General features: G+C 37.3%; 1 protein-coding gene across 18 annotated transcripts in view; it reads left to right on the top strand.

Annotated features, from left to right (window-relative positions):
• The first annotated feature begins 269 nt into the window (after positions 1-269).
• camk2g1 (calcium/calmodulin-dependent protein kinase (CaM kinase) II gamma 1) overlaps positions 270-11408 on the top strand; it is a 78604-nt gene continuing 67465 nt past the window's right edge. For all 18 annotated transcript variants that reach the window (XM_051915633.1, XM_051915625.1, XM_051915632.1 and 15 more), the window contains exons 1-2: positions 270-476; positions 1758-1852. In XM_051915633.1, coding sequence (XP_051771593.1) covers positions 412-476; positions 1758-1852 — 160 coding nt within the window. In that variant the 5' untranslated portion in view covers positions 270-411. The remainder of the gene's footprint in view (positions 477-1757; positions 1853-11408) is intronic.

Raw genomic sequence — 11408 nt, 5'->3', positions numbered from 1 at the left:
CATTTTTAAAAATAAGAAAAGAATTTGCAGTTTGTTACATGAAATACCAATGTTGTTATTATACTCGATAATAATTTGTTTTATACTGTGTCACCTGTTTATTGTACTGTCTACAGAATTTAATCAGTGAAATGTTTTTCGTTGTATATTATGAATAAAAATTACTCTTGCCACATATATTAATGAAAAGGAACTGTCTGTCTGTCACCCTACCCGTGACTTTGCTGATTGCATGGAAGTCTCGCGTTTTCTCGCGTTATGTTCTCTCCACCCCCACCACCAGCCCCTCCCCTCCACTCTTTCCGTCTGTATCTCCCTTCTTTCTCTCTCTGGAACACATGAGATTCTCCTCCCGAAACCTGAACCGCAGCAGCAGAGGCATCGACCCCCCTCCCCACACGCACACACAACATGGCTACAATCGTAACCTCGACCAGGTTTACGGACGAGTATCAGCTTTACGAAGAGCTGGGAAAGTAAGTGCGCGCAACATTGTAGCAGTGTGACGTCATCGGCGCAAGTTACTCTTGTTTGTTTCGTTCCATTCTTTTATTTGGATGTTGACAGCAGGGAAAACGACTTGCTAAGAGACTCGTAAACCTCTCCGAAAGCCACGCACAGGGGGCTTGATCGGATCAAGACAGTAGGCTACTACAGTACAGCACTCGGTTCTGGACTTGATCCGATCAAGCCCCCTGTGCGGATCTAAGCTTTAGACGTTTTAAATGTCAGATTTATAGGGCTGTAGTGGTTTTGAGTAATGTATCTGTAAGCATAGAATGTTGAATATAGTATGCACTGTGTTTTGTGTTCACGCCTTGTTTTATTTTAAGGGCTTGCTGATGGGCAGGAAGGTTTCCTCGGTTACTTTGGGTATTTGGCTGCCACTTTTTACTGGTATTAACATTGTAGATTGTTTTATGCTCCTAACCAGAGATTTAATTATTTTCTACTGCAGCTACTTAAAATTATTGCAGCGTAGTGCACTATGTAGTGCACTAAAGAATATGTAGCTGTGTACTTGATATTACAATAAAATATTGAATGTGTCGCACACACAGTTAATCACACTTTAATATCTTAGGAGGGGAGCGATAAAGAGGGATTATAAAATCAATAAATGAGCAGTGACGCCTTTCTGAGAATTCAATCTCACTTTTGGGAAGAGCATTACAGCCTTCTAACATGCAGATGCGAAATGCTCTGCACGCCGCCCATTTTTTTCTAGAAGCAAATGTCAAAATTGTAGTAGCCTAGATAGTATTATGTTAAGTCCAATTTTGTGCAGACATGAGCCAATCTGCTGATTTGCACTTCTTTTTTTTGTCATACTTAAGTGTTTTAACGTCTCGCGATGTCCGAATGACTCGTCGGATCTTTTGAGTGAATCGGTCGAACCAGTTCACAGAATTTGTCTGAATGATTCGTTCACTGATCTTGAGTATCAGACTGAATCGGTCCGAGCGGTACTCGAGTCAGTGATTTTTCATGTAAATGTAAATTATATTTAGACTAAGTATGAACACACTTAATAAACAGCAGTATGTTTTACATAATACATTTTAGAGCATATAATATGCTACGCCGGGATCTATGCTGGAACTGGTTCTTTAAAACAAACTATCAGACTTCTCATCAATAAATTATAATGGAACCGCTGTTACGTCATTGGTGACTGACAGCTCTTCCTTGTTTGCAAGAGTCAGGTGCATCTTTTACCTTCAAGGGAAATCAAACTGTGTGTTCTTCATTTGCAGGGGTGCCTTCTCCGTGGTGCGGAGATGTGTGAAAAAATCCACTGGCCAGGAATATGCTGCTAAAATAATTAACACAAAGAAACTGTCAGCAAGAGGTAAGCATTCGATTCAGCACTCTTCCAGTGTATACAGTAGAATGGGATAAAGGTGCTTTGTGTGTTATTTCACTCTGCGTTCACCGAAGGGAAGAGAAAAGACATCGTCTTCTGAAGTGGAGTTTTGTGGCTTTTATTCCATGTCTGTTTATTTGAGGGCATCTTTGTGGTTGCGTACTGGTAAAAGTTGACATACAGCAATTAACTTATGGCAGATACACTCATTTAAGTAATCTGGGAAAACGGACCAAGAAAAAATATTGATGACTCATCTTGCATTCACAATTTTAAGTTTAGGTTTTTCATGTAATATTTATATTTTATTGTATTTCAGCTTTATTACAAATGCTGGAAATGGTTTTAGTTAACAATAACTATACTGTAGCTATTGTCAAATCAGAAATTATGACTGTGACGTGGACTAAGGCCGTTGGCTATTTAAAAAAAGGACAAGCCCATTGGTATGTATGTCTTGTCCTAACTTCCTGTTTCACTAGGAAGTAGAGAAGAAAACTGAACTCCCCCTGATGGCCGTTCTGCACAGACCTGTTTAGCTCAATAGATGTGTGTTGAAACCTGGCCTGCTGGGATGGTTGCAGTCCTTCAGATAGAGTCCAGTGTGTTCATGTTTCTGTGGAGGAGAAGCATGCAGAAGTTTGCTTCTGCCTCTGTCCAGCCCTGTTTTTTCTCAGAACTTGAAGAGACGCATGAGAATACATACTGTGCCCTGCAGCACAAATCTGGCAAATAGTCCCACCTGCAGTTTTGCAATAATTTTGTGAACCGTTTTGTGCAAGCATGTGTTTATCAGTACCATGTGGTGTCGCAGAACTTACATGCTTTGTTGTGCAGCTCCTGAAGACGAAAGCTGCTTTTGATTAGAGAGAAAAGAGATGGCGCTTAAAAGGAAAAAAAGGGATCTTTTTTTAGTCAGTTCAGTTGAAGAATGAAGAATGGATTTTTCCAGGAACAGACAGATTTAAGGTGTGTTTCAAAGCTAGCTGCGGTTACTATAGAATAGATATATTCATTGACGTGTGTTTGTTTCTCTCATTTGAATGTTCAGTTACTGCCCTGATAAACGGGAAAATGTGTGGTATTATGGGAATGTCAGAAAGGCCTATAAGCTGAGTCATACATGAGAAGGATTCTGAGTCAATTCAGCTGATAGTAAACTTTTTTTTATTGTCAAGTGAAATGATGACTGTGTTAGAGCCATTGATGATCAGTTCAATGATTTTGCATATTTTTTTTAAATAAAATAAGCATTTTTCTGCTTTAGCTTGTTGAGTTTGGTTCTGCTGCATTATTTCTAATTGTACCTGCCTCAGCAAGTTGGAGAAGCTTGTTTGTCATAACGGCGGAAGGTTAGTAACTAAAGTGTCTTGTGCAGTACGTCTTTCTGCCTTCCTCGATTTGCTGATTTGCAGTTTTCCATGGAGCTAATGTGAATTTAAGTGGAGAGCATGGACAGTGAGGGTCTTGTTTATGGCACAGCCATTTTCTTTGTTGAGTGCTTGTCTCCAGCAGCCCGGCCAATTAAGTCCGGACTGTGCTTCAGCCGTCCGGTTAGCAGAGGAAGAGGAGCATGACAGAATCCCTTTAACTGCTAATATGGAGATTCTGGAAGATGCCCAGGGAAAGGTGTGGTTCTTGTCATCGTTGTTTAACTCTAAATTCAATTTATCCATGTCTCATTTGAGATGGATGATTGGTTTAATGTTCCCTCAACTTTTGCTGATGTGTGTGCTTTTAATTCTAGTTCAATTCATATAGATTTATTCACAAGGGATGGGAATCTAATGATTCAATTTAATGCATTGATTCAGATTACACTTAATGAAGTTTGTTCCTTAGCGATTCCATTAATGTTTCCTTGTACTTTGGAGGCAGTGCCAAGTAATTGATCCTAAACATATTACAGCATTTACTACATTTTGTTATATATTTATGGCCAAAAATACAAAGTACTGTTTGTGACACTGACTGACTGAAGACTGGAATAAATGGCTGCTGAAAATTCAGCTTTGCCATCACAGGAATATTCAAATAGAAATAATTTATTTTAAATTGTAATAATAATTTACAATATTAGTGTTTTTACTGTATTTTGGATCAAGTAAATGTAGCTTTATGGCCGGTTTGCACAGAACGCGTTTTTGCTTTGAAATATGCAAGACGCGGGCAGTGGAATGAGGAAAAAACGCAAGGTCTCGAGAGGTCTGTGTTTTTAAAAGTTGAACTGATTTTAACTTAAACGCCACATTTTTAGAACACAGTGTCATGTGTGAGACGCTGCAAAAGACTCAAGACACGAGCACAATGGTCAAACACATCCGTCTAGTGCGTTTACATAGAAAAATAATGGAAAAGTAGGGCAGTGGAATGGAAAAACGTGTTCTGTGTTAACGGCCCCTTAGTGAGCATAAGATGCTTCACACATAGGGAGCAACATCATTGCATCTTTTGAGGTCCAGTAAGGTAGTAAAGACATCGTTAAAATAGTCCACGTGACTACAGTTGACCTCATCGCACCTCAAAAGGTGCAGTGACGTTGCTGCCTATGTGTGGTTCAGAAACCCTCGGATTTCATCAAAAATATCTTAATTTGTGTTCTGAAGATGAACAAAGGTCTTACGGGTTTGGGACGACATGAGGGTGAGTACTTAATGACAGAAATTTCATTTTTGGTTGAACTAACCCTTTAACTGACCCCAGGACAGGAGTGTACATTATTTATTATGAATCATGGAAAATATACCAGAAATCAGGAGAAGGTTAAAGTATTTCATTTATAAAACTATGAAAGTATGAAAAAGTATAGCATTTACAAAATTACACAACCATATCCTACTAAATTTGGGATTTTCAATTTGAAGTTTGACGGGCTGTGTAGCCTAAAGAGTTCATCTGTGATTGACTTGTTCTTTAAAAAAAGAACCAGCTCATAAGAGTCAGTCAAGAATCGGACAACTCTACTTGTATGTTTGTTGTTGCATTCAACAGCTTGGATGATACGATTGAGAGATTGCAAAGAAGTGTTATTTATTTACTGGCACCCAGTCTGTCCCTCTCGTCACATTTAACCTCGCAACTACAGCTAAAGCATCATTAAGTTTGCTGTGCCACTGAAGGAAATAAGAGCTTTTAGCATTTTACTCTTCCTTTCACATTGATAGAATACAGACATTAAAAAAACACTAACAGAACCAAACATCATGAAAATCATTGACTTTAGTATTTTTCCAACCTGCTTATTTTTGTACTCTCCTAAAAGATAGATTAAAGTTGTGTTGCTGTAATGCTTCACTCATTGGCTGTTTTGACCAAGAGCTTGTTGCAGTAGCTAGGCAACCGCTTTGCTAGGGGTGTATTTGATTGGTTGCCACAAACGAGGAGCTCAAGACTTGTGTTGATGGTCTGAGTTGAGGATGAGAACGAATGAGAAGGGACAAAAATCTCCCATAATCCCTTACTGCCTGGTGCCCTGACGTGCACCACACGTCTGCAGAGAAGCAACACGTCAGCCTGACAGAGGCTTAGAGTAGACGAGTCTCACTCCGCACACCTACCGCCCAGATATGTGAAAAAACCTGACAGTTTTTCAAAAACTAGGGTTATTTTGGTTCATTCGTTTATAGTGACCTCGACACACAGAGACCCCGTGCCATATGCAGGAATCCCTATCTTATTTGCCTAGATAAATATTTGTGTGATTAGCGGTCTGGCCAGGTCATATGACGACCTTATTAGCGGGTGGGGGAGGGGTTTTCTGAGCCAAGGAAATATATGCTGTAATGACAGCAGCTGTGTGCGTAACGCTTGCAGCTTGGCTTATCCGGAAACACGAAGGTTGAATTGCTATAGAAATGGCAGCAGAGGTCTGGTAGGCACGTGTCCCCCACTGGGGTGCAAACGCTTCCCAAAGGGTCTTCACTGACTCATGTTCTATAAAGAGGCGGCGTCATAGTGCACAAATTAATACGGCCAAATTACATGTTCATTTGAGAATTGGTAAAAAATGTAGGATTTTTCTGTTTTCTGTTTTTATTTTTGTAATGTATTTAATAATAATTTTGCTTTTTGCTAAATAATATTTGTGTCACTTGGAAAAAAAATAGAGGCAAAATGAAAATGTTATATAAAAATGCACCAGTTCAAAAGCTTTTGTTCACCAAGGCTGCATTTATTTGATCTAAAATACAGCAAAAACTGTTTTATATTGTGAAATATTATTACAATTGATATTAAATTAGAAATAACTAATTTAATAACTTCTAATTTAATTCAATAACTTCTAATTTAATAGACTGTAATTTTATTCCATTTTAAAGCTGAATTTTCAGCATCATTACTCCAGTTTTCAGTGTCACGTGATCCTTCAGAAATCATTCTAATATGCTGATTTGCTGCTCAAGAAATATTTCATATTATCATCAATATTGAAATATTTAAAACTTAATAGTATTGTGGAATCCCTGATAATTTTTTCTTTGATGAATGGAAAGTTCAAAAGAACAGCCATTTATTAAAAACCAAAATCTCTTTTAACATTGTACATGTCTTTACTTTCGCTTTATCAGTTCATTGCATCTTTGCTGAGTATTCATTTCTATAAAAATGCACTTTTTGCACTGGCACCAAACTTGTGAACAGCAGTGTACATCATTTGTATGAATTATGGAAAATAAAATTAATTTAACAGATTCAAAATGACCAAAAACGAGGCGAAGTTCAATGCATTTCCCCTAGCGTTTATAAAATGATACAAGGACGAGAATTCAAAGTGCTTTAGGGATTTTCAATTTGTAGTTTGATCGGCTGTGTGCTTTCTATTGCTGAATTTCATAAAAAGTTATGAAATTATTGGTCAATCCAAGAAAATGAGTCTGTTTTTTCCCTCTGGCTTTGGCATCTATGTATCTGTCCTCTTCTCTCTTACCTTGCAAGGGGGATTGCTTTTGTATTGAGGTTAATCCACTTATTTAATTGTATTTCACAGGCTCAGACCAGAGGGGGATGCCATAACCATCTCTTACATTGCGCATGTTTTTTGTCCATGTGGTCATAATTTCTCTGTCTTCGCAGACATATGTTGTTTAAACTTAACCTTAAACGGTTATGAAAGCGGCACAGGAGCTCCTCGGATCCAGTGGATTCAGTTTAAGCTGCTATTGAGAGGACTTAACCTCCCTAAGGCCGACTTGAGCCCAATGACTAGTTGCTTGTTTTGCTTGACGAAAACCGACATGGAGTCTGAATTACTTCTGAATTTTTTTGTGATACTCAGGATGATAACGCCACAGTTCAGTTGGCAGATGTCCAAAGGGCAGAACAATTCCTGTCCTAGTGTTTGCACACACAAACATACACCCACAATGCATATATGTTGTGTGTGTACACATGCATTATTCATCTGCAATGGCTTAAAAGGGTGTGACCCCTGCAGTAAAATGATCAAATAGTCCTGTCTGAAGACTTGTCCTCTACTATGTGAATTGTTTTGCCTGCCCTCCAACATCATACTCTCCCTCTGACTGATCTGACCAGAAGCGTTATAGCGCATTTTCATGTCGTGGGCCATTAAGATCACTGTCACTTATCCTGCATGCATCTTCCCGACTGCTCTCTCCCTAGCGCTTCATCATTTGGCGTAGTCATTTCCAGCTGGCCTGTTCACATTTTTGCCATGCCGCTAGTTCCCCTGGACGACAATGTTGCGTAAAACACAAATGAGGCTTGTGAAGTATAGCACATGTACATTCCAGATAAAGCCTCTTTGTCTTCAGTAATTTGGTTCAGCGAAGTGCTATCGATATATATCGTCTAATCTAATCTCAAGATTTTTGAGATTTTGTCTTTTTAAAATCTACTGATGGCCTTCTTAATGGATAACAAACCATTAAAACCCACTGAAATAAATGTTTATTTCAGCAATTTTGTGCTTTCACTATCATTTTGTCGTGTATAGGATTGGGATCCAAGAACCATTTCTTATTCATAACAGGTCAATTAAAAATACTGGAACCGAATGTTTTTTTATAAGCCATTCTTTTCAGTGAACATACAGTACAACAATTCGAAACATTCAAATGATTCTGTTCTTTTTAGTGAATCAAACACGTACATCTTCAGCTGATTGTGAGACTCAGTGTAGATACTCGTTAGTTGATTATACGACATGTAGTAAAAGATAAACATTGTTTTTTGAAGTAGTTTTAAAACCAATAGATTTTTTGAATTAAATACTCTACCATTCAAATGTGTGGGGTCAGTAAGATTTTTTTTTTTTATTAAAAGAAATTATTTTTTTATTCAGCAAGAATGCATTAAATTGATCAAAAGTGGTTACATTACTGAATTCTGATTGCTACATTTCATATACTTTTTGTATAGATTTGCTAATAAACTTTTACATCGAGTTCAGCTTCCCCATGTGTCCCATTTTGGTTGCGTCCCTTTTGAGCCATGGGTCGTAACAAATGGGGGCTCATCCATTGCCGTAATAAATAAGGGCTTATGTTTTCACTTAACAAAATGAGGATGATTTAAAATATTTGATAAATTTGTCCGTTTTATCCGTTTTGGTTTTGTATTTTGTCGTGCTTTTACCTGGCAGTTACTACATTTTTTTTTTTTTTTTTTGTTGTTTGTTTTTAGTATCGTTGGTTAAGCCCAAAGAATACTTCGGCCATCTGTGTTCCACGACGGTCCGCACACTGTGTCCGCAACGCCACGAGCGAATGATTCGAGTGCTTGAAAACAAAAGTCCACTAGATGTGCACACGCACCGAATGCATCTTTTACAGCCAAGGAGTGTACTTTGAAAGGCTTGTGTACTCAACTGTGTGGAATGTGGAAAATTAAGGATAACCCAGGGCTTTAATATATAGTTATGGTTAGTTATTGGGTTGCATTTATGTAGTGTCTACAAAATCTGTACACATTTTGCAAGATTTGTTTTAAATATATTTATGGAATAGATCATATTTGGCAGTGGAATTGCATTTAAGTTTTCCAGATATTTAATCCCTAAGAGTACTAAAAGAATCATTAATGGAATCAGAATTGGAACCAGATCCGGAATTACATTCCTTACGATTCCCATCCCTAATCGTGTACACCAATATTATATCAGCCATTTGCCTCCATTTTCTCTAGATATCAGCATCAGCCATTGAAAAACCCAAACTGGCCTTTCACTAGTGCAAACACACAGAGTATTCAACAATTGGTTGTTATCAGGCAGTGTATTACATGATATGAATGAATCGGAACACACAGTACGTGTTTGAATTAAACTTTCCTAGTGTGTCGAGCATGTATAGGACAGCCCAAATCTTAATCCCTTTTCCTGAGGGATCATTGGCTTCTTTGTTCTGCCTCATTTTAAACTCCATTGTGTGATAGAAGAGGTGCTATAAGGACTGATAGAAAGACGTCCTCACTACAGGGAACGGAGTGGCATTGTTCAACTCTTCTCTTCCATCCATCTCTCTCTGTGATGGGAGCTGCGAGTGTTCCAGCCACACTCATTTTGCACTCTTTGTTCTGAGCTGCTGCGTACTGTGCCTTTAGTAGAACTTCCATCGATTTCTCTCCCTCCCGTTCCTTCCTGCTCTCTTTCCCATTTTGTTTTGCTCTGCATCCCTTCTGTTCCTCATTTCTTCCGCACTGATAGCCTTATTAAAATCAGGTTATTGCGCAATCACTTTGCTGTTTTCCTGACTAAAAGTTTTCTCAATTTTCACACGCTATATGAAAAAGAGGGGCAGTAAAATGAATTGGATGTAAGTTTTAGGAGGTAGAACTAGAACAATGTGATTACTCACCTTTTAAGTGCTTGCATGTGGGAATAGTTCTTTCTGGTACCTACTAGTGTCAGAAATTAACTTCTATTAAGAGGCAATTTTTACTTCCTGGAATTGATTTCTATGGTATTTTTAATAAAAAAAAACATATTAAAATGCACAATCCATTTATTTAAGTGGTTCTCAACATTTTTTTCAAGACCGTATTCAAAGGAGCTCCTATCTAACATATTTACCACTAGTGTTGGGTGTAATTAATTGCCAAGTAATCTAATTACCGTGATTCAATTACTTTTCCCTTGAAAAAGTAAGGGATTGCTCCTAATTTTTCTGTAATTTAATTACAGATACTTCTGATGTAATTGCCTCAAATACTGTATAGACTCTACAATGATTCTTTATAAAATAGTGGATTTAACATAAAAATTTAATGTTAAAATGTGTTTTTAATGTAACCCTATCCCTTTACACACTTTGGTCAGTTCAAGAATAATTTATACAATTGTATATTGTTTATTTGAAAGAATGAATAGTGCAGTTTTGTGTCTATCCTTGTACTGTTTAACTGGTTTATATGGGATTTATAAAGTAATTAGTAATAATCCAATACTTAGTACAGTAATCTAATTACACTGTTGAAGATGTAATTTAGTAGCTAGTAATTAATTATTTTTTAGAGTAACTTACCTAGCACTGTGTACCACTAGTGTTGTAATGAAATAAAAAAAACTCAAAAATCTAATGTCAGTTTAATGTTGTAAATCTTTAAATTTTAATTCATATTGATAAAATAACTATATATTCATTATTTTAATCAACTGAATAATTTAATTAAATTCTCAATCTGAATGAATATGCAGGTTTATTGTTATTTTTGTATGCATTTATTTATATTTTAGTAATAAGATAACATCAAATCAAATCGAAACAACATAAAATAGTTGCTGTGATGATAATGCACAAGATTTCCTAACTAAACCCTAGTTTTGATATCCTGTGCATTATGTCAATATATGGTTCTATATTTCAATATAAACAGATTGCCAATTTAGCATTAACTTTTATTTAATTAACTATATATTAAGCATGTTAAAATGAAAGTATGTAATTGTGTTCTTTGAAAATGTAAGCACTTTCAAGACCTTGCTGTGTTTGTTTGAATCCCTGTTTCATTGCATTCGACCGGATTGCTTTTGTAGTGGAAAGGCTCATGTGGTTGAATGTGTTCGAACAGTCGCAAAAGACCGCCTACTCTCCGCCTACTGACCTAATGCGTAAACATTATGGGAAGTACGCGCTAGCCAGATGAGATTTAAACTTTGTCAGCTAAAGACCCAAGTTTGGTTTGAAGACGAAAAATGTACCTAGCACAATGTTCTCTCACCATTCCTGATTTCTTCGGTGTTTGCTGTGGTAATGCGGCTATCAGAGCAGAAACGAAAGCTAATGCTCTCCATATGTTTTTCCGTTGTCTCCGTGCAGGTTCATATGTAAATTGCTCAAGCTAATTTTGTCCATTAGATCGAAAGATCCGAAAAACCCATACATTTACCTGCCCATAGACCCTTTCCTCAAAGAATCAGGACAGAAATGGTTGAAAGTGGATAAAAGAGACAGATTAAAATACCAGGTGTAAACAGGGATGTGTCTCACTCGTCCACTTGTAAACTGATCAACCAAAATGCATCTTAATACCAAGTGTAAACAGGGACTGAGAATCCCGACCTATCTGACACAGCAACATT

The sequence above is a fragment of the Ctenopharyngodon idella genome, chromosome 12 (genome assembly GCF_019924925.1).
Source record: "Ctenopharyngodon idella isolate HZGC_01 chromosome 12, HZGC01, whole genome shotgun sequence".
Lineage (NCBI taxonomy): Eukaryota > Metazoa > Chordata > Actinopteri > Cypriniformes > Xenocyprididae > Ctenopharyngodon > Ctenopharyngodon idella.
Note: the sequence above shows the minus strand (reverse complement) of the source record. Positions and strands in the feature narration are given on the sequence as shown.